A 25127-nucleotide genomic window follows, 5' to 3' on the forward strand; every position below is an offset into this window, starting at 1 on the left:
GCTAGAAGCCTGCTTCTCCCTCTATCTTTGTCTCTGCCTCTCTCTGTGTGTGTCTTTCATGAATAAATAAATAAAACCTTAAAAAAATAAAAAAATAAATAAATAAACTGAGCTTGGGAGACACTCCTTAGGAGGCTGTGAGAGATTCAAATGTACCTTAGGAGGTACATTTTTTTCTATCAAACTGAGCTGGTTCCCCTTCCCCTTTGTCCCTCCTCCAATATTATGGAAGTTCCTGCCAATACCCTTTTATCGAAAAGATTACTGCATTTTTCCTACAGCAGAATAGCTCAGACTTAGCTAAATGAACAGTTAAATGCAATTAATTAAGACTTATGTATAAATTTACAGGTTTTAAAATGTTTTATTATTCAGTCCCCTTAGAAACTGAAAGCTAAATGTCTCCCTCCCGTCTCCTAAGACACATTTACCAGGACAGCTGCAACAGTCAGCTTGAACAGTGTGGCATTAAGGGGGCAGGAGCCACCATTTCCCCTGTAGGCTGTTCACTCCCACCTCCATTATGGCCCCATGGCACTGCTTCCTGTACTGAATAACACTTGGTTGCTTCAGATGGGGGGGGGGGTGAGCATCAAACTTATTGTAACTGAAAAATAATAGATGGTGCATTCATTGCTGACTTTATTTCATATTTTTTTCATTATTTCTTCCACAACTTTTACATTCTCTCAATTGGTCAAATTACGCCAATAATTAAAAGATACTTCTTCTTTTTCTTTCTCCCTCCTCCCTTCCCTCTCTCCATCTCTTCTTTTATTCTCTTCCCTCTTCTTTCCCTCCTTCCTTCCTTCTTTCTCCCCTCCCTTCCTCCTTCTCTTTATTCTTTATTTCCTTCCATAAAAAGGTACTGATACCTACCTGTGCTGGCCATAGTGGCAGGTGATAGGAGATAAAGGAGATACAGAGTTAAAGGCATACTCTCCTCTCTGAAAGTCATAATGTGGAGTCTCAATAAGTAAATTGATAAAAGGTATATTGGTGGCATACAATGTTTAGTACCAGGAGCTAAGCAAATGCAGGACAGGGAACTGTGAAGCTCCAATAGAGCAGTGACAGGTCTGAGATTTGGCTGGAAGATGGAGCACAATCACACAGCCAGAAGAAGCACTGACAAGGCTTGGAGGTGCAGGGAAACATGGTAGGGGAGTCCATGCAGCAGTGCCAATCATGCCAGTCTGGCTTATATCATCTAGGACTAGTATGCTAGTATGTGCAAGGTAACCGTGTATTATATTTACCTTTAAGGAATGGGCATTGGTGAATTAATAAATCAGAGATTACTAACTCAAATTAACATTTTAAAAAGTTTATTAAGAACTCCAATCACACTGAGGATAAGAGGACAGAGTCTTTAACATTTTTTTTTTATTGTGTGCTTACTCTTATATAAAAGAGATGATTCTGTCAGCTGTATGAGAAGGCAAGGCTGGGGCACCTGGGTGGCTCAGTGGTTGAGCATCTCCCTTTGGTTCAAGGCGTGATCCCAGAGCCCCAGGATCAAGTCCCATATCTGGCTTCCTGCATGGAGTCTGCTTCTCCCTCTGCCTATGTCTCTTCTTCTCTCTCTGTATCTCTCATGAATAAGTAAATAAAATCTTAAAAAAAAAAAAAAGAAGGCAAGGCTGACAGTAACCGTGGCAGTAATCTAGATGAGCGACCCAGGCCTTCGGTGAAGAAAGGGCAAGAGGGATGGATTTCCAAGTGATAATAAGGTGGTAGCCTTACTTGGATATTGTCACTTGGATGTTGGAGGGAGAAGTGATAAAGGGAGACTCCCCTAAGGATGATCTCTAGGTTTCTTTCCTTGAGTAGGAGGGTGCAAATGGTACCAATCATGAGATACACACAACATAGAAACAAGAACACCCCTCCCTCTCTCTTTCACTCCACACGACACACACACACACACACACACACTCACACCCTTAATCCATAAAATAAATTTGTCCAAGAGCTAATGAACTATTGAAAGAAACTTGGTGTGCCTTATGTCAGTTCTGGGTAATAAGGCAAGAGAAATTAATATTAGAGATTTCACTTTGATATGTGCTTCAATTTTCTTCTTAAAAGTGAAAAAGACATTTAACAATTATTTATTTTTTTCTTTTTTTAATATTTATTTATTTATTCATGAGAGACACAGACTGAGAGAGAGGCAGAGACATAGGCAGAGGGAGAAACAGACTTCATGCTGGGACCCTAATGTGGGACTCGATATTGGATCCTGGGATTATGACCTGAGCCAAATGCAGGTGTCCCAACAATTATTTCTTAACAATAAGCCAAAAGCATTAAGCATTTGAAAATGCAAATCCACTATAGGTTACAGAAGGAAGAAAAAAAGAAAAGGACTTTCTCCCTATGTATTTATTCTCCCTATGTATCCCTTTCTCCCACATCCTTTCTCCCTATGTATTTATTCAAGGTGTTGCTTTTGGTGAATTTTAGTGACATCCTGAGTACTTTCAGAGAGCTAAAGTCAAATATTCAAATATTTTTCTATACTATTATTCCAGCTTCAAAAGATGAATTTAATTATAAAAGGGTCAAAGTGACTATATTTTTTTATTTAACTTTTTGGATATAGTGATGAATCTTCCTCACATCCCTGCCTCCATATGCTAAACTTCCATAGGTAATCACTGTTACCAATGCCCCATTTCCCCTTCCAGAAAAAAAATTGAGGCATATGCAATCCACATATACGTTATATCTATACTTTATATACATACTTTTTATGTATACTTTTTACTAGTATGCAATCCACATATACTTTATACGTGCAAATTATAAATGCTTATATATGCATCATATGCAAATATATGGCAATGTATGCAAGACTTTATATATATAAATATATGTATTCTTTATTTCTCCTCTTTTAATTTTTTACCCTAATGATGAAATACAATGCACATTTTTACATACCTTTTCACTTTCACTTAACCTATCCAGGAAATTTTCTTATATCTGTATTTAAAAATTGTATAGTTTTTTTTTAACAGCTTCAGAGTATTTATTGAATGATATATGTAATATATATTTTTTAGCCAGTTTATTACTGATAAATATTTAGGTTTCAATCTATTCTTGATACCTAATACTGCTGACATACCTTGCATGTAGCCATCATTTTGGATGTGTACAAGCCTTTCTGTAGGTAAGGAATGAGCGGTCAAAGGTTTTCACATTTGCAATTTTGACAGGCACTGCCAAATTGTCCTCTGTAAAAGTTGTGGCTATTCAAACTCCTACCAGCAATTTATGAGAACAGGCTTGTCAAAAAAATATGTTCAAGCCTTTGGAATTCTGTCTGTGTGATAGGCAAAAACAGTATATTTTTAATATACATTCCTCTTGAAAGGGATCAGTTTGAAAACCTTTTCATTTGTATTTCCTTTTTTATTATCTAAGTCCTCATATTTCTTGCCTAGTTTTTCTTTCATTTTCTTGTCAATTTGTATTTAGCCCCCTTTCTGTAACATGGATTATGCCAATATCTTTTTGCTGTTGTCTTTTGCTTTTTAATTTTTTTTTTCTAATTTTTTATTATTCAGACATTCATGTGCTGAATAATAAGAAAAGAAAATCATTTTCTTTTTTCATTTATGGCTTGTTTTATGGACTTGTGTTATAGTTTAACATGTCCTCCCTTTCTGAGATTGTTAAAGAATTATCCTATTTTCGTCCACTTCCTCTGGCAACCATCAGTGTTCTCTGTATTTACGAGTCTGATTCTGCTTTTTGTTTGTTTTCTATTCATTTGTTTTTTAGATTTCACATATAAGTGAAATCATATGGTATTTGTCTTTCTCTGACTTATTTCACTTAGCATGATACTGTCTGGGTCTATCCATGTTGTCACAAATGGTGAGATCGCATTCTTTTTATGGCTGAATAATAATTCTTTGTATATATACACCACGTCTTTACCCATTTATCTATTGATGGACATTTGGGTTGCTTCCATATCGTGGCTATTGTAAATAGTGCCACAGTAAACCTCATTTGGATTTAATCTGGTATATGATATAAGAAAATGTTCTTATTTTATCTTTTTAAATGGCTAACTACATGTCCCAAGTCCCAAGTCCATTGTTTTTAAATCCTTGTGTGATTTTCCTAAGTAAACCAGGTATATAACTGTCAAATGTAATAAGAAACACTACTAAATGGGATGATTTGATTTGTTACATTGATCAGATCAAAGTTCTCTGGACATGTATATTAATATCTTTAAATCCTAAAACTTCAAAAAAATAAATAAATAAATCCTAAAACTTCAAATAGTACGTTTCCAAGTTGGCTGATGCCCCCATATTCTACTTCCATCTACTGCCACCATCATCATCACAATCTTCATGCCTCAGAACATCTGGACAGGAGGAAGCAGAGTCAGCATCTATAGCCCCATCCACATTCTCATCAAGGTTAAAATTGGCCTTCCTCTCCCACATCCTAACCTTGTTTTAGCAAGTTTTTTGTTCCATGCAATAATCCTACTCATAATTCTAAGACTTTAGAGGAATAAAAGTGTATATCTTCTTAAATAAAAGGCAGCTACTTCCCTCTACTGCATCTAATGAAAACTTGAGCCTTAATTAACACACTTATCTTCTCATGCAAAATAGGTTATAGAATTTTCATGAATATTTATAGCAATTTGATGACCTTCCCTCAAAAGTGAATTAATATTATTCCTTCTTTACACTGTTTACTTACTTAGCCAAATCTTTTTATTGCCTAAAAATTATGCAAAACAAAATCTCACCATTATTTTTGAAAAAAAAATCAGTAAGTATTGAGGAACTAAAAAATGTTCATAACTTTTTATCTTGTAATCCACATTCTGGAAGTTTCTTCTAAGAAAACAACCTGAATAATGGTGATTTTTTCAAAATATCTAATAATTTAAAAATGGAAGCTGACGTCTAAACACTTGGAAAGAAAGAAAAAATAATAAGACTTTGAATAAACTTAAAATCACCAGATGGAATATTTTATAAGCATCTAAATGATACTTATAAAGTACTTACATCATTTCAAAATTATACTCAGTACTGACTGTCATTTTTTGATAAAATTAAAAAGTAACATTTAATAAAATCAGGGTTTACACCTGCCTGATTTAAAATATATAAAATCAGGATAGAAAAGAACATATAAAGACTAAATCACAAATTTGGGAAAGAAACAGATAAGCACAATGAGAGAACAAACCAAAGAATGCATTTACTAAATTATTAACAGAAGCTTTGATTTTCTTTTTTCTTTTCTGTTTTCTCTGTATTTGTAGTGGACATAACTATCTTTGATAATGGGAAAAATAAATAAGCTCCATTAAAAACAAATTCCTTATCCTGCATAGCTGGTTCACTGTATATGAGTGATGTGTAAATTATTGACTATCCCCTCCAGTACAAGTTCCTTTTTAATTAACAGAGAAAATGGTAGTTGCAAATGAATTTCACCCACTCCTCCATCCATTAGCCCATGCTAACACTAGAAATCTTGTATTAAGACAAATTGAGTGAAAATGAGTTTGTTTAAACAATTGGGGAAACAGGGAATTTCTGAAATTCATCAAGAAAGATGTTTTGAATTCTTTTTACACTAGATGTTGCTATGAAGAAAGAAGAATGTCAGCCCTAGGAAATGTTTTATCTTGCTTAGAAATGTTCATTATTAGGAATTAAAAAAAACTTCATTCTCAAGAGATTATCAGACTCCTTACACTGAAATATATATCTCCAGTTTTACCTCAGTGGCAATTGAGGTTCAACTACTACCTTTACTAATTTCCAATTTCTTAAGACAAGACAAAAATTCTAATGGGCAACTGTAGAGGTCAAAGACAAAAATATGCAGAAGCTATCTTTATGACTAGAAACATGTTAGGGAAAAAAATAACCTCTTACTAATTAAATAAAAACTTGTTTTCATATGGTTTGAGATATAGTTAAAATGAAACAATGTAAATACCTCTCAAGGCCCTAGAGCACATAACAATTTTACAGGAAGCTTGAAATATTTCTAAAATATTTCTAACTTAATTTTTCATCTTTCTTCTCTGTCAACATATTGTGGATAAACATGTCAATTTCTCCACCCTTAGAACTAACATTTTCCATCTAAGGGCATACATATTGCAGTGTTTCCACCTAAAAGTCTTCTTTGATTAGATCTTCTTGCATGGTCTTACCTTAACAGTTCAAGCATGGATGTCACTTTAACTTTCACAATCTGTGAACTTCAGTTAGTCTGAACAAAAGGGAATGGGAACTCTTGCTCAAGATTGTATTTCAGCAAAAAGTCACTTATGGAAAGGGCTCCATTTATGCTTAATGATATAGGTGGCCGCTCATATGGAAGTCCTCAACGCCTGCCTCCATCCGACCTTCATAACTGACCTTTCTACTCTTAACTTTTCAGATTATCAATATTGGTATTCATTTATACTGTTAAGCTTCTCACATAAAGCAAGCATTTTGTATGCGCTGTTTCAATCATCCCTGAACAAAACCTGCAAAAAGCTCTGTGTCAAAGAAGCCATATGACTTACTCAAGAACACAAAGAATTAGGGTTATGATCAAGCTCTCTCTGACTCCAACATTAATATTCTCACTACCACCTCATTGGGAGAAAAAAATGATACTCCCATTCACCCTCATTTCTTGCCTCCTGACCCTTTCTGACCATCTTCATACCACCATACACACATGTAAGCTATGTAACTTAGCAGGAATGAAGGGTTTCAGGAAAGAATCTGATGAATGGAAAGCAGAGAGTTGTGGAAAAGAAAAATGGGGCAACGCTAAGGGGGAAACAGTCTTTAGAGTGAGAAAGCAAAGTTCAACTCCATAAGCTATCCAGTATCGTAAAGGCTCTTGCTTAGAAAAATGCAGGGCTAATAAATGTTCTCCTATGTGCCCAGGGGAGGCTTTCTGGAAAAAAAGAAAGAAAGAAGAAAAAGAGAAAGAAAGAAAGAAAGAAAGAAAGAAAGAAAGAAAGAAAGAGAGAAAGAAAGAAAGAAGGAAAGGAAGGAAGGAAGGAAGGAAAAGGAAGGAAGGAAGGAAGGAAGGAAGGAAGGAAGGAAGGAAGGAAGGAAAGAAGGAAGGAAGGAAGGAAGGAAGGAAGGAAGGAAGGAAGGAAGGAAAAGGAAGGAAGGAAGGAAGAAAAGAAAGAAAGAGAAAGAAAGGAGAAAATGAAAAAGAAAAAGAAAGAAAACTAACAATAAGAGACATGATTCCAGTGGGGCCAACATTCAAACCAGAGTAAATCTTTATATATATTACTAAAACAATGAAACATAGGTCTTTAGTTGTTAGGATATTTCTAAATTTCATTCAATAAAACACTCTCTAGATTTAGGGGTGGTTGCTCAAGTCCAGCCTCTAATTCATATCCATCTTCTGTGATTTTGCTACTGTAAAAAAAATGCTATCTTAATACAATGGTGGTATATGGTTTTGATAATACATACTCTTATACTTTAAATTAATATCACAAAGTTAAATGAAAATAGAAATAATTATTTTACCAGGTTGAGAGCTTCTTGAAATCAGGGATGGGTAAATACAACTTTTAACCCCTAGTGGCTAGCTCAGTACCTGACTTAATGTGCTTGTTCAATAAATTTTTACTACATTAATGACAGAATTTATGAAAAACGGGGTACATCTTATTCACTTGACACTTAGAAACACCTGTCTTCCTCTACTTTTTATAATAAAATGTCCAGATAAATCAGAGTTCATCCATAAAGCGTTCCTGGGCCCCTGTATTTAACCATGATCCCTCCATTGTCACAGTTTAATCGTGAACATGGACTTAATTATCTTTAATATGTAATTTTTTGTTAAGGTTTGTAACATTTTAATTATTAATGTAAGAACAATGGTATAGGGAAAAAAAAGAACAATGGGATAGGGCTGGAGGGGATTCTGATCCCAGGTATATAATAATGGAACTATGTGATCTTGGACAAGTGACTACACATCACTGACCCTCAGTTTGGTCATCTGTAAAATGGGTTTGGATATAGTTTTTAGGGCTATTATGTGATTTTAAATGGGATTTTAAATGAGATACATATTTAAAATATCCAGTATAGTGCTTAAGTGCAGGCTTTCAGAAAAGAGCAACACTTAAAATATCTTCCATAGTATTCAGTACAAACTGAGAAGCATGATAAACATTTTATAAATACATGTGGGTTGGTTTATTCAAATGTTTATTATTTTATTTTATTTTATTTATTTATTCATGAGAGACACACAGAGAGAGAGAGAGGCAGAGACACAGGCAGAGGAAGAAGCAGGCTCCATGCAGCCTGATGTGGGACTCGATCCCAGGTCTCCAGGATCATGCCCTGGGCCTGAGGCAGGTGCTCAATTACTGAGTCACCCAGGTGTCCCTATTCAAATGTTTAGATTTCAAAAAAGCTAATGTAAATGTCCATTTGGCTTTTTGGAGAATGTGCAGATCTTTCACCAATATCTCAAGATTTCACAATGAGTTGATTATTCACTCAATTGCTTTGGCCTCTGAGACCTATGCTTGCCTCCCCAAGGACTTTGCTGTGCATGTGTTTATGCTATTCCAGGATTCTCACTTTACTATAGCTGTGCTCATCGCAACTGCACATTCTGCCTCAGTTAAAAGGCACTGAACTCTTGTAAGGATGAATGACCTACATGTACTATTGATGTCTTGCTTAGTTCTTACAACAGTTTCCCAGTCATGTAATACCTGCTCTTTGATTCTCCCACCTGCATGTATGGGTTAGTGCCATTGGAGCTCTGCAGAGGGCAAACTACCACAGGTGGTGTGAATGATATAGGTACAAAGTGAGAAGAGGAATCTCTCCTTACAGAGTAAGAGAAGAAATCTCTTTCCCATTAGTACTTTCAGGAAAATAAATAAATAAATAAAAGCAAAAAAAAAAAAAATTACTCTACCCTAAGAAATTAATTAAATGGGAATGACCTAGGTCAATTTCACACGGAACGGACATGTCCAAGTGAGCTACAGTAGGGGTAACTAGGCCATGTGAATCAGACAGTCAGCAATGAGCATTACTTGAAAAGAACCACACAGTCCAGGCCGCTCCAAAGGCTAGCCTCGGCAGCTGGCCGTGGTGCTGAACCCCTCCTATCCTGAATGCTGAATTGTAAAGTCAGATTAAATAAGGGACACACACTGGAGAACTGTCACTAAAAGAAACACTAGTGGAGTGTCCATGGGATCTGCGAAGGGGAAACTACCTCCTACCTTGGCCTAGCACCACCCTTTAGCCCACTGACTTGGATTCTTGGATTCTTCCTCCCTCCTTCCCTCTCCCTCCTCCTTCCCTTCCTGCCCTCCTCCCTCGTTCTCTCTGCCTCTCCTCTCTCTTTTCTTCTCCCTCTGCCTCCCTCTCTTCTGTCCCCCTCTACTTCCCCCCCTCTCTGTCTCTCTCTCCTTCCCTCCTCTTTCTGTCCCTCCCTCCCCCTGCCTCTTTCTCCCCATCCCTCCCTCCCCTCTTCTTCACATGTCTCTCTTTCTTCCTTCCTTCCTCTCATTCTTGATTCATTTTTTTGAAAAGTAAAAAATAATAATAATAAAAATATATAAACAGAAGCTAATCAGAGAAAGGCGTTTATCATGATTTCACTCATACATGGAATTTCAGAAACAAAACAGATGGACATAGGAGAAGGGAGGGAAAAATAAAATAAGATGAAATCAAAAGGAGGGGATCCCTGGGTAACTCAGGGGTTTGGTGCCTGCCTTCGGCCCAGGGCATGATCCTGGAGTCCTGGGATCGAATCCCACGTCAGGCTCCCTGCATGGAGCCTACTTCTCCCTCTGCCTGTGTCTCTGCCTCTTTCTCTCTCTGTCTCTCACGAATAAATAAATAAAATCTTTAAAAAAAAAAGATGAAATCAAAAGGAGGCAAAAAGAGACTTAATTCAAGGAAACAAACTGAGGGTTGCTGGAGGGAGGTGGTTGGGGGATGGGGTAACTGGATAATGGGCATTAAGGAGGGCACTTGATGTAATGAGCACTCGGTGTTATATGCAACTGATGAGTCATTGAAACTAATAATATGCTATATGTTAATTAATTGATTTTAAATAATCTTTTAAAAGGTAAGCATGATCATGGATAATATGGATTCTTTCCATTCTGGAGGCTGTATGGCTACATGGAAAGAACAATGAATTTTATATAATATATAAATTTTCTTATAAATAATTAAGAAAAGCATTTAAAAATATACCAAAATGTTTATAGGAGAGATGACTGAATTGTAGGATTTCAAGTGACTTTTTTTTTTCTTTTCCTTAAATATAATTGCTTTTGTTTTTTCTTCAGGTTTTCTAAAACTGACATATATTTTATTTTCTGAAGATAATAGTGAAAAATGTTATTAGCTATAACTAAATTTTAATAGTGGCCACACCTAATAGCTAGTTGTGTAAATTAAAGAAGTGACTTATCCTTTTTGAGCTTAATATTCCTTATGGGTAATTTAGAGCTATTATTTATTTACCTAATAGGGCTGCTCTGAGGATTGGATAGGATATTAACATATTGTGGGTGTTCTGTAAATATGAAGACCACATCAGAGGAGAGAGAGAAGCACATGGGAAAGCCAGAAGCACAATATTGGGGGTAAGCATGCCCAGTGGTAATAATGTGTATTGTGTCAGGCCCTGATATTTGAGATGGAAACCCCTCTTCCCATTGTACTCATTTTACCTTGAGTACTTTCCTTAGGCAGGTGCTTTCCTAATTTCTGTAGCTATAGCAATGAACAGATATTGTCTTGGTCCTTGTGCAACCTACACTACAAATTTTCTATTATGAGCAAATCAAAGCAACTATCCTCCTTTCCCCTTAACCTGGTGCTTTCAGAGATCTGCTGACTATTTCTGAGGTATGAAATGCTAAAGAACTGGTATGTGGCAGTGTCTCACTAGAGAAGAAACATGAAGGTTGGTACTAATTTACAAGAAACTTAGGTGGCTGCTTCAAACAGGTAAGTACAAGGAACATTAAAATCCACAGCATTTTTACTTTCTTTTTTTTTAAATTTAAATATATTATTTATTTATCCATGAGAGACAGAGAGAGAGAGGCAGAGACATAGGCCGAGGGAGAAGCAGGCTCCATGCAGGGAGCCCAATGTGGGACTCGATCCAGGGACTCCAGGATCATGCCCTGAGCTGAAGGCAGGCACTCAACCACTGAGCCACCCAGGCATCCCAGCATTTCACTTTCTAAGCAGATGAAAAAGATGAAGACATTTTCAAACTATGCAGAATATTGAAAGAACATGTTCTTACTACTGAATCATTCACTAAATGAAGTTTTACTTTGTCACCACCATGATTAGAGATATAGGGACTGTGGAATCTGGTGGGGGGGAGAGACTTACTTTATTTTCTATGTTGCACAGCAAGGAGCAGGTCCTATTCATTTCATATACCATTTCTTTTCAGGAATACTGGGATAGCACAGAGTACAGAACATCCAGATATTGTTTGTTGAATAAATGAGGAATATTAAGAGCTTCTCTTTTTGATACTTCATTATATTTACTTACTGTCATATTCATTTATATTATTTTTGGTTTTCATGTCCATGCTCTGCAATACAGTTATTCCTTAGCATAAGTAAAAAGAGGCTTCTGGATTATGGAACTTTCCCTATAACAAATAGCTAGCACATGTGTGCAATTAAAATAGATCTATATCATGATCACACTTACTCTTTTCCATCATGCAACACTGTGTGCATGAGTTTCACTGAGTGAAACTGGTCCACAGCATTGGATCATGCATAGTGGAGCAAAGCTTTGGAAGAGGAATGGTATATCTAATTGGGAATCTAAATGGCAGTAACTGGCAGATTGATTGTTACCAGTAGAAGACACCTGCTCTGCTATTGACAAGTAACAATAACTTCACTCACAACTCACAATGCTCTTTAAGCCATGGGAAGTTGCAGAGCTCCACTTCATTCATCCACATCCTCTTCCTGAAAATCTAAGGCTAGTTAATGAACTGATGCGTTTTTGTTGAATATTTGCGTGCTCACTCTTCAGATAATTCATTGATAAGTTGCTTCTTTAGGTATGTTAATACAATTAATCAGGTTACTAACAAATCCTCTTACTGTTCTTTTTGGGTAAAATTCTCCTTCTAAAGTTGCTTTTGGTGTATATTAAATCTAATGCATTGGATGTCAATTTCAGATATTCTCCCTGTCAATATTCACCATGGCAGCTAAGAAGGTACTCAGAAATGCCTCAAAATAAAGACATTGTCTGGCTTTTGAAGTGAATCCATGCTAATCTTTTTTATGTCTCTCCTCCTAATTGTGAAAATGTATTTATCTGATATTATTTTTTCCCAGTTTTCCATGCAACTTAAACTTACAAACTCAGTTCTGCTATGACTGTCCTTCTTTGCTTTTTTTTAAATTTTTTTTAATTTTTATTTATTTATGATAGTCACAGAGAGAGAGAGAGAGAGAGAGAGAGAGAGAGGCAGAGACGCAGGCAGAGGGAGAAGCAGGCTCCATGCACCGGGAGCCCAACGTGGGATTCGATCCCGGGTCTCCAGGATCACGCCCTGGGCCAAAGGCAGGCGCTAAACCGCTGAGCCACCCAGGGATCCCCCCTTCTTTGCTTTGATAGCAAATACTTAGTGACAATTCTCTTCCATAAATACAATATTCACCCTTGATTCTAACAAACATTAGTGTGAGGCAGGGAATCATTCTGATAAGGAATGGCACTTCCTTTTTCTTCAGCTTGGCCTCTCTCTCTCCCCCCCTCCCCTTTTTTTCTTCTTTTTCTGTGGAAGAGCATTTTGGTTTGCCTTTTCACCTTTGGGAATTTTGCCCCCTGCTCTCCCTCAGCATTTGGTTCACTCTTCCTTCAAAAGTATTTTTGAGCAGACAAAGGAGGTTTAGCCCTTCTCTTTCCCGGGGATAGAAAGTTGATTACCATGTAATTACAATGATGGCCTACCTATGGTGAGGCAGGCCATGCTAGATGCCAATCTACAGGTGGAAGGTGGTGTCCCAAATACACAGAACATAGGACATTGTACTCATTTAGCTGGCATTTGGCAAGTCTAGGGCTCACACTGGCACAGCCAGGGCACTTAAGTGAAACAGTGTTTCCCTTAACAAGACATAGAAATGCCCAGAAACATAGACTTAGACTTTCCTACTATACATATGACCCTCTCTTCTTACCAAAAGACAAACAAAAAAGCAACTCAAAACAAACCAAAGAAAAAAAAAACAAATAAATTAAAATATCTCTTCTCTATTTTGCCTTAGGGCTGAACTTTCAAAAATGTACCAATCAGAATAGATTGTGAGCAATATTGATTAAAATATGTGTGCATGTGTGTTAAGCTTGCTCAAGTTAAATTGTAGTCAAAGAGATAAACAGATAAATAGGTAGATAGATAAATAAATAAAAATATAGCAATGAGCTTGTAGTGCTTCCTATCTACCAATTTTACCTTGCTTCAAAGAGTATTATCTATGACTTAAATATTTCACAAAATAGTTATTTTTTTCTTCGACAATATGTAAAAGGGGGAAATATCATTTAGATTGTGTTCCAGGGACTTCCACCTGACACACCAGGACAACAAGGATCCACTATAAAATAAAGTTCGTAATAGCTCAACATGGAAAGGAAAGAAGCCTGACTCTACCCAAATTGAGGTGCAGGGCGAGCCTCCCCTTCTGGAGCTCCAGGGTGATGTGGTCTCCACGTTGACCTTCTCCATGAAACAGAACCCCATCTCCTTGCATGCTCTTGAACTTCAGAGAGATCACATCTTTAAGAGTGCTCATCAGCTTCTGATTGAACCTATACAGAAGGGAGCTTCGGCCATCAAAGTCAGCGACATCTGATTCTAGACAGAGAGAAAGAGAGAGAGATCAATGCACATCCTCATAATTGCTCTTCTTGCTTCCCATCTTGGTTGTTGTCCAATTTATAGGAATGTTATTGGTATCTGGAAGGTCCCATCTTAACATGTGGAGTAGACCTAACCTAATTAGACTCAGGGGAATTATTACACAACCAAGCATCACATACTGAGTCAAAGTGAACTGATCATTAGCTTGGAAGTAAAACCCTTTATTAGTGATATGTCATATTTTGCTTGAGGGGATAGGATAAGAAAACCACAAGTACCTATGTCAGGCTTTATGGTGTCAAATGCCTGGTAGTAATATTCTTTCATGATTTATCTTAATTATTAGTTTGTTTCTGATAGCTGGAGCCACTTGATCCTCTCATTCCAGGTTCAAGGTTAGAGATAAAAACATAGTCTATTGTTTCACATCTAACTGAATAGTACTGTCTTCCTAGAACTTGTGTTGAGAAAGATTCTGAGGTTTCTCTGAGTTCAGTGCAAAATAATGTGCAGTAAAGGAAGATTTGTAGTTTGTACAGGGAGGGCAAATGTATGGCATCCTTACCATCCCTCCCTTATCCTGTGTTGGTGATATATATCATTTTATTGTTTACATACAAAAATGTTCAGTTATTATTATTAAGCAAAAAAGAGAAAGTCAAGTAATGATGATCTAAATCAACTCACTTAGTGGATATGTATAAACATGTCTGGAAACATTATGCCAAAATATTAACAGAGATTCTCACCTCACCAAATAATACAGACAAATGGCATATAAGTATATGAAAAAATCCTCCACGTCAGATGTTATTAAGAAAATGCAAATTAAAACAATAATTATATACCACTGTATACCTAATAAAATGACCTAAATATGGAACTCTGACGACAAGAAATGGTGGCGAGGATGTGGAGTAATAGAAACTCTCATTCATTCATGGTAGGGATGCACAATGGTGCAGTAATTTTGGAAAACAATTTGGTGGTTTCTCACAAAACTAAACAAACTCTTATCACAGTATCCACCAACCTCACTGCTTGGTATTTACACAAAGGAGATGAAACTTATGTTCACACAAAAACCTCTTTATAGCAGCTTTATAGCAGCTTTATTTATAATTGCCAAATCTTGGAAGCAACCAAGATGTTCTTTAGTAGGTGGATGTATAAATAAACTGGTACACTGAGACAGTGGAATATTATTCAGCACTAAAAAGAAATGAGCTAGCAAGCCATGAAAAGACATGAATGAAACTTAAATATGTATTACCAAGTGAAAGAAACCAATCTGATGAGGCTCTTGTATGATTCCAACTATACAATGGTCTAGAAAGAGCAAAATTATAGGGACAGTAAAAAGATCAGTGGCTGCCTGGGGTTGGAGGAGGGAAGGATGAACTGATGGGCACGGAGGATTTCTAGGGCATTGGAAAGATTCTGTATGATACTATAATGATGGAGGTACCATGTCATTATACATTTGTCCAAATCCATATAATATAAAACACTAACAGTGAAACATAATGCGAATTATGAACTTTATGTGATTATGATATGTCAATGTAGGTTCATCAATTTCAGTAAATTTACTGCTCTGGTGGAGGATGCTGATAATAGGGAAGGCTCTGCATATGTGGAAGGAGAGGGTATGCGAGAAATCTGCATACCTAATTTTTATGTGAATCTAAAACTGCTCTAAAAAAAAGTAAGCCTTTATAAACCATTTAATAGACACTCTATTTGGGAGGTGTTCTATGTTATTTTCACATTATTTCTCCCATTTTTTAATGATGAAAACTTTTACAAAGAGCTTTTATTACTTTTACAATAGAAAAAATTAAGGCTATTTAATATAACTTGAAAAAGATTCATTATATACCATTTTATGCGGGTGGGACAGTGGTGAATGGGTGTATGGAGGTGGTGGGATTAGTCTTATTTGAAATCAAGTACTCAGGAAAACTCAATTTTTCAGTATTTCCAAGCAGTTAAAATGCTCAGCTTGAGCATACACAATGATAAATTAAGTATATTATTTTGGCCAAGTTCAAGCTGCCCAAATTGGAGCATTATTTGTAACGCCCAAATTCTGAAATGAAAGTAAAAATGAAATCACACTTTCACTGTAATTAGTTTTAAAATGCAATTTCACAATTTATTCCTATGGAACAAAGTGATTCTAACCAGAAGGTTGCTGATAACTCCCTAGACCCTAAAAAGAAATAGTCCAGATACAGAGAAGTTTTCACCAATTCCAACATCCCTTAGACCCTTCCCACACCACCTACTGCCTGCTACCGCCCCTACACCTGCTGCCTGAATTCAATCCTACCCCACCAAATTGAAGCTACAGACAACAATCTGTGATCAATCGTGGAATAAGAGAGGTCATAGCTTTAAACCACAGTAGTTGTTAACTGATGCACTTTGGACAACTCTACCTCTCTGAGACTGGATGTCCTCATCCATAAAATGGAGTAATTAGCATCCTTCAGAGGAGACCGTGGTAAGAGTTGAATCTGCTAACACATATAAAGTGATAATACATACAAAGTGATGCCATCATGTCTGGCACATTGTTTGTGTTGAAACAATAATAGATAGTAGGGTTTTCATAGTGATTGAGATAAATGGAGGGGCTAGAATTCCTAACCAGTCTAATCTGGTGGCTGACACTTCACCTTCTTACCCAAAATGGTGTGATTCCACTTTTTGATTCAATGGATTACTGCACATGGAATGCCGAGTGTACCCCAGCTTTCCTTTTTTTTGCCATATTTTAGTTCTCACATTCTAGTTGAAATTCTTTTTGTGTGCAGGGTGTGTAAATTATGAGTCCACGTTCTCTTCCAGTTGTTCCCCTCTGTCACTGCACCAGACTCTGGGTGCTTAGGAGCTTTGGTGTTGAGTGAGTAGCCATGACGTATACTATTTATGGATAGTCAAGCTAATATGACTTATAGCTAATATAGAGGGTGCACCCACTGCTATGGGATACAGAAAGCTGAAACACTATATTGTCTATGATTGTGGGACAAATGCTTTCATGAGTAAACATGGGATGTGTTATTGCTTCAAAGACACACCTCATGCCCTGTGTCTCAGCCTGAAGTGCCCAGGTTCTTCCTCTCTCCACTTCGGGACCCTATTTTCTTCTCTCTTGATCCATCATGGAATTTATGTTCTACATTCCATTCCCTCAAATGTCTAGCTAATCTAGTGACTCACTTAGTGATGCAAGTGTTGATGACCTAGGTTACCTCTAAGAAAACACATCTCTGCATTGCCACGGAACCTAAAACTAATGGAAGCAATCAGCAGACAGGAACGAGAGAACATTGTTGAATTCTAACTGTCATGGGCGTCAATTATGGTTTCGCTTATTTGAAAGTTATCTTGACCTCTTTGGGCTTCAGCCTTTCTATCCGTGCAATAAAGCTAAGAGAAGCTCACCCTACAAAGCCGTGGTGATAATTACATCAACCATACCTGGAAATAAAGAATCACTCAGTTTTTTTTTTATCCCCTCCTTCATCCATCATTAATCCAAAGGTATTACTACAGTAGTAAAGATTTGCACATTACAGTGTGGAGATGATACAAAGAACATGGTTTGATTCGGTGTCTGTCATATCACACTGAGCAGATATTCACTCAAGCCTACATCATCACCTGCCATATTCTTAAAATAGTCTCATCACTGCTCTCCCTGATTCAACATTTGCTACCCCCCTCTGACCCATTCTCTCATCCTCATAAAACATAAGTAACTTTACACATCACCTTTGCTAAAGCCTGTCAGTGAATTCCCTTTCCACTAAGAATTAAATTATCTCTCTGAGACCTCCCGTGATCTGGCTTTCCTGCTTTCCCACCTTGTCTTTTACTTCTTTCCCCAACCCTGACTCCATGTCTTATACGATGTACTTTCAATGTGTGTGCATGTGCAATGTGGGGATTAGTCCGGATAATATACGCAGAGCACATATCATGAGCCCTGTATTGGTACAGGGTTTTTTTGTTTTTGTTTTTGTTTTTTTTACATGTGAACTTACTTAATTTCAATTAACCTATGAGAAATAAACTATTATTATTCCAATTTTACGAATGAAAAAAAAAAAACAAAACAACTATGTTTTAAAAAGGTAAAATACGAAGTTAGCAAGTGGCAGAACCTGGATTCCGACCTGTTCCAACTGACTTAACCTATTCTGAGTAGGCTGAGCATTTTCACAAACGCCGCCCCTCTCTCACACCAGGCTCTGATGTTCATCTGTCAGGCAAGTGGTTGCCTTCCCTAACAGGTTCCTCCCGTAGCTAATCTCCCCTAAACACCCTGCTACTTCCTTCGGAATTCACCTCCTAATTGGAATTTAGTACTTGGTTATTTCCCAATGTGCTTATAGTCCAGCTCTCCAGCATGAGAGTGCATCCCATGAGGGCAGGGGCCAGACATAACTACCTCATTAATTCAGAGCCCAGCACTGGTCCCAGAACATGGTGCTGTTCAGAGACACCTGTGAAATGATTTAGTGACCCAGTAAGGAACCTGTGACAAATATAATAATACTGTCGATTGTCCCCTAACTTCCTGTCACATCACCTGCCCCTACCTTTTAAGAGTCTAGCTGCTGAGGGATCCCTGGGTGGTGCAGCGGTTTGGCGCCTGCCTTTGGCCCAGGGCGCGATCCTGGAGACCCGGGATGGAATCCCACATCGGGCTCCCGGTGCATGGAGCCTGCTTCTCCCTCTGCCTGTGTCTCTGCCTCTCTCCCTCTCTCTCTGTGACTATCATAAATAAATAAAAATTTAAAAAAAATTTTAAAAAAAGAGTCTAGCTGCTGAGTCACCCACAGAACATCCATTTCCGTGGAGACACATGTTCAGGGATGACCCTTACTAGTGCAGAGGTGAGAAGCCCCCTTTAGAAAGCACAAAATTGGCCTGGCAGATTGGAAGCTTTCTTCCTAAGAACACCAACAACTAATTAGAGAATCACGTCACCAATCTAAGGGAATGCAACACCCTGAACCTTTACAATATGGAGCCACACACAAAATGCATCAACCATTTTTCAGAAGGAGAAACGGGGAGTTAAGAAAAAAAAAACTTTATAGAAGAATTAAAACCTTCCCCAGTCAAATATTTAATACTCCCTCCTGGCATGGAGCTAGGTGAAGTGCTCAGCATTCTCAACTTCACTTAGATAAGTAGATTTCAAACGAAAATAAAAAAGGCCCATATTTTTAAGTTGTGGTTGTTGAGAGAAACAATTCTATGATATGCTGTTTTTTCCCCTTTAGATCTTTTCGTAACTGCTTTGTTCTGATTCTCTCACTCAGCACTTTTAGCACTTGGTTTGTGGCTTGAGGTCTGGGTATGGATGTGAACACCTTCCTTCATGACTTACAAGCAACTTGAAAGAAGATCCTCTTTCAAAATACCAAGAAAAGAAAAGACAAGAAAGGAAAGGAAAGAAAAGATGAAAAAAGAAAAGAAAAAAAGAAATGGAAGGAAAAGAAGTAAAATGAAGTGTGTCGGAAGGTGTGTATTGAGTAGAGATAGGCCCCTACTGGCACTGAAAGTGTGTAATCACCTCAGAATGTAGTTTTAAGGGCACCAAGAAAGTAACTGACAAAACTAAATATATCTTTCTTGTTCTTTATTGCTGCCTCTCTTTGCCACCCGTAGCGATTTCTTATTCTGAATGAAGTAATCCATTCTCTAGGGGAAAAAAGGAACAAATTAGCACACATTGCCTGATTTAATGCTCTCAACAGTCCTGTAAGGTCCATATTTTTTCCCATTTGTAACATGGGGAACCCAAAGCCCAGAAAGATTATGTACCTTGCCCAAAGGCACACACATGGGAATGAGTTGTGTGACACAGAAACCACCAATGTTTCCTCTTAAAAGTGGGGGGTTGGTGTGAAGGCTGCATCAAATTTACATCTCATACCCAATGAGAATGCACATGACTTTGCACAATGAGCATCAAGCATGCACTGGGGAGAATGTATGTACGGGGAATGTGTATATAAGAAAGGAGATGCCAACTTAAAAGGAAGATAATGTTAAGTAGGAAATTTGGTTTTCCTTAAAAAGCTGGTATGAATTTCCCCATGGTCCCTGCTTTTCTGCACTACCTGTTACACTCAGAATCCACGTATAGTCAGAGCAGTGCTCTTCCTAAGAGGACCAGGGAAACCACACAAATATCTGAGAGACATTTTTAGGGTAGACATGCATTGCCCTCCCCACTCTCACTATCTCCACTAAGCTCAAACCCTCTATCCTAGTCTTTTTCTGTGGTCTTATCTCACTAAGGCATTCTTGCATTGAAAACTTCATTGAACCCCCTCACCATGGCAGCATCGATGTTCAGCACAGGTAGACAGCGATAAACTCCAGAGAAGTCCTTAGTCTCCAGGGCTAAGCTAGAGACAGCAAACACATAATCACACATCCCTGGGTGGGAAGGTGAGCAGTGTGTCCTGGGGGGTTCCCAAAGGAGGGGTGCCTAGCCCTCTTTAGAAGGAGATAATGCTTCTCCTACGTCCTGAGGGATAAATGAAAATCAGGCAGGTGAGGTGTGGAGACAGGGGACTGCCAGCAGAGAGAAGGAGCTGCCTGTTTGAGGCATGGAGAGGACATGGGGTCCGATCTAGGATCTGCAAGGGTTCAGATTTGTTGGTGCACTGACTCTAGAAGTGTGCTCTCTGCATTAGCAACTTTAGTGTCACCAGAAATTTGTTACGACTTTCACATTTTCAGAGCTCACCACAGTCCTATGGAATCAGAAACTCTGAGCGTGAGGCACAGAAATACGAGTTGTATTGAGCTCTCTAGGTGATTCAAATACTAGCCTAGGTCTGAGAACTCTGTGCGAAAGCATAGAATGGTGAGGCAGTAGGGAATCCAGAGCCTGGGGATGGAGTCAGGGCTTCGTTTTTTTTTTTTTTTTTTAAGATTTTATTTATTTATCCATGAGAGACACACAGAGATAGAGAGAGAGAGAGGCAGAGGGAGAAGCAGGCTCCATGCAGGGAGCCCAATGTGGGACTCGATCCCGGGGCTCCAGGATCACTCCCTGAGGCTAAGGCAGGCTCTCAACCGCTGAGCCACTCAGTCGTCCCGGAGTCAAGGCTTCTATGAGGGCGCATCCTGCTAAAAATAAAATGGGTTTCAATGTGACCCTGAGGTCAACGGAGAAATAATTGTCCAAGTATTTTCACTAGGGAAAGTGCATGTCTAGTTCTGGTTTTTAGAAAGTTCTTCTGTATTGTTCAGTCAGCCTCTATTCCAGTCCTGGCTACCCATCCTGCCCCTCCCCAGTGGAGTTACCCAATTTCTTCTTTCAGAGTTTCTTATTTTATCAACAATGCTGGCTAGAACACAGATGTTAGATATTTACTTCCCAGAGTCGGGAAGAGGACAATTTCTTCCTCTTTCTCAAAATCAATTTTTAGTATCTCATTATTGTGAATTCAATTCAACTCAATTTGTGGTTCGTTAAGGTGGTTATACATTGGCAGATTTCTCTAGAATATGAAGAAGAGCCCATTGGGGGACCCAAAAAGTCTTCAGGGTAAGGACAGGTCCTACAGCTCACACAGCTCTCCTTTTAGGTCAAGATAAAACCAGCACACGTTCCCCTCCATCCCTGCGGTACTGAGCAACACCAGTGCTGGCCAACTTCCCACCGGTCCCATAATTGCTGACCCTGCTGTCATAGCTCGTTTTCTGAGAAAGACAGAGTTCTGGAGGCATACTCTGGCATATTTGATGGATGTTGGTAGCTTGTCAACAAACCAGCTAAAACAAGGGCTCCACTGAATAAAAGATTCCAAGCTTGAATCCCCAAGTGAGCTGAAAAGGATTCTGGCATAGGCCTGTGACACACGGTTTTCTCACAGACATGAAAGCCCAAGCTCAAAGTTGACAGGAGAAACCATCGATACACCCCGAGACAATTAGCCCCACTCAGACTCTTTGGTTGTTCACAGTAAACATGATTTTCAATACAGTTACAATTTGAAGCTTAGCTGATGATACATTATATAAGAAAAATGATTATTATTCAGACTATGCACTTGTGCTGACGACTCCAGGGCTTTGGCTTGCAATCCACAAACCACAAAGGTTTCCACAGTCAGCTCAAATTTACACAGATCCTCCACCAATCCTGACTTTTCCAGGCCTTATCAGAAGCTCATGATAACCTCAGATGAACTATGAAAGCAATGTCAGTTTCTAAAGTTAGCACTGACAACCCCCAAGAATCGCTTTCCTTGCGGAACTTCTGACATTTCTATGTACTATATAGCAGGGGATATACAGAATAGATCTTAAGAAGACAACATGAAAAACAGTCATAGTACAAAAAAAAAAAAAAAAAAAAAAAAAAGAGGCAAAACTTTGAATTCCAATCCTAACTTTAGCAGATAGAATTTTTAGCTCTGACAGTCAGATGCGCCTTCTTAAAATGCCTAGGCTTTTTTGGATATCTTAGACATATAGACATCTCTGAGCACACTTAAAATTTGTTGTTCAACTGGACTGTTTGCTAACTCCAAAGATAATGCCCAAATAATGCAATAATTTTAAAGAACTTTTTAAATAGTAGGGACTCAGTAATAATAATAATAATAATAATAATAATAAATAGTAGAGATGCTTTCTTTGATTTGCCTATTCTTAACTTCATTGGCAGATACTGGGCATATTTTGTACTCTTCTTGGTTACTATATTGAGCTATGAGATGCAGATGATTGAGATATGGGTTGTTCCATCCAGGGACTCCGACATAGTAACATTGAAAACCCAGCAAATGAATTGCTTTGGTAGAGAAGGAGGTGATAAAGGAAAGCATAATTATGGTCTCTACATCTTGTTGCCCAAGTAGGGACTTGTGGGACTAAAGGGAACATTAGATAACTCAACTGGGACAACAGCATGGACCAGGACTGGGTATAACTAGCCGGGACATGGGGTTTTCCCAAGTAAAAAGTACAGGGCGGGCGATGAGAAGTAGACAGTCACAGCCAGTGAGGCACCACAGGTTAATAGGAGGTTTTAAAGGAGTGCTGTGTCACAAATCTTATTCATAAGTTCCCAGAAGGAATGGTCAAGGCAAAGGCTGATTCCGAACAGCCAGCCCTTGTTGTGCAAATGGCATAACACAATTATGTCCCTTCACCTTATAGATCATCAATAATCTTCAGCCACAATATACAAATGTTTCTTGTGAAACGCTGCTTGTGCAATGAGGTAATGTTTAAATAGGAATGTCAAAACTGGAGAAATAGAGCTGCTATTTCCCACCCTAAAACCAGTTGGTATTGTTTTTTTTTTTTTCTAAAGTAAGATTTACTATGGTTTCATTTTGAATACCCCTTGCTAATGATTCTACCTGGCTGCAAACTGTGAAAGTGAGCAAGAGAAGGTCACTGCAGGAAACAAGCCACTCCAGTGATCATTTGGACAGAGAATAAATGTTTGGATTTTTAAAAATACTATTTATTTATTCATGAGAGACACAGAGAGAGAGGCAGAGACGGAGGCAGAGGAAGAAGCAGGCTCCTTTCAGGGAGCCCCAATGTGAGACTTGATCCCAGGACCCCAGGCAGAAGGCAGACGCTCAAGCACTGAGCCACTCAGGCGTCCCTGGACAGAGAGTTAATGTAAAATAAACTGTAGGGGACAAGACCTTGACATTTGTGAGGAAATCCACTGCTGCACAAAGCAGTTGATCTAACTACTAGTTCATTTTGCCTCTTAAGGTTCCTTTAAAATCACAACCATTAGCATACCGGTCCCAGGAATCAGAGCCATACGCTCTGAGCACACAGCAAGCAGTAGGACTTGAATTAATCAGGAAAAATTGTTAGCTGCGGATTTCTCCTACATTGCTACCCTTATAACACTTTGCATCCTCAACTTCAAGTTTAGAAGCATTTCTTATATCTCTTTTGGGGCTACTAAAAATCCTGAATTCCTATAGGGCAAAGATTGTCTTATTTATTTCTATATTCCGAAACCTAGCAGAGAGGGACTACTAAGTAATGTTCACTATCTGTTGAAGGACTTTTAAGATCCTCAATCAATAAGAAAAGTTATTCCAGGCTTATCGGAAAACTTGACTTAAGGTAGAAGAATATCATAGAGCTTTTGAGGTTATGTGATCTTACTGTACATATATATGTATACTAGTTATTACTCTATGAATGAAAAGCAAAAAAAGAGAAAAGAAGTTGACTAACTCAAATTTTAAGACCTTTCCTGGCCTCAAAATTCCTCCGCCATAGAATGAAGGAATTGCAACAAGCAGTCATGAAGGTATTTCGAGTCATACAATGCTATGATTTCCAAAGTGGGACTCAAAGATCCCAAAGACTGGAGTCTCCAAGCCCACAGACCTCACTGCTGTCATCCTGCCCCCTCCAGGGTTTGCATAGCTATAAACCTAGCCTTTTGAGGTCTCCCCTGTGATCTGGGCCTTAACATGCCAAAGACGAAATTCACAACTTTGTGGCCTCTAACATGTATAACAAATGCCTCCAGATGATGAGAACAACAGAGCGAGCAGCTGAAGCTGGAATTACAAAGAGATTTATTTGGGGAAAGAGAATATGACTTCAGCTCTGAGGCTGATGAATTTTGGATGACACCACTTGGCCATAATTAACCAAATAGGGGCAAAGTCTTTTTTCTGTATGAAAAGGAGGCAACTTGAGATATAAAATGATGGTTGTAATTTTTAATGAGATTGGGAAGCCTGACAGATCATTAAACCTTACCAGAATTTATAATGCTTTTTAAAATTAATTAGCTTCCCATATGGAAAGGAATTCAAGTAGAAGCCCCCAGACAGAAGTCCACATAGCCTGAAGTCACCAGATGGCCTGCTGAGGGTATATTAAAAAGTTTACTTCCTTCCTTTGAGGTACAGGTGGAATGTGGTCCTGAAAAAGAGGGTAAAGGAGAAATAGGGAGAAGTGTGGTGACCAGCTTAAATACAGATGAAGATAATGAAGATCATAGCTAACACTTTTTGAATGCTTATCATATGCCAAGCACTCTTTCAAGCAATTTGCATATACGAAATGAGCATTATTTTTACCTCTGTCTTCACTAGAAAGGAAACTGTGTCTACAGAAGACTC

At 38.2% G+C, this 25127-nt stretch overlaps 1 protein-coding gene across 2 annotated transcripts in view; it reads right to left on the reverse strand.

The window, feature by feature from the left end:
- The window catches only part of CNTNAP5 (contactin associated protein family member 5), a 789161-nt gene that overhangs the window by 419881 nt on the left and 344153 nt on the right, over positions 1-25127 (reverse strand). For both annotated transcript variants that reach the window (XM_026015709.2, XM_072757523.1), the window contains exon 5: positions 13750-13953. In XM_026015709.2, coding sequence (XP_025871494.1) covers positions 13750-13953 — 204 coding nt within the window. The remainder of the gene's footprint in view (positions 1-13749; positions 13954-25127) is intronic.

Source organism: Vulpes vulpes, chromosome 5 (assembly GCF_048418805.1).
Source record: "Vulpes vulpes isolate BD-2025 chromosome 5, VulVul3, whole genome shotgun sequence".
NCBI lineage: Eukaryota > Metazoa > Chordata > Mammalia > Carnivora > Canidae > Vulpes > Vulpes vulpes.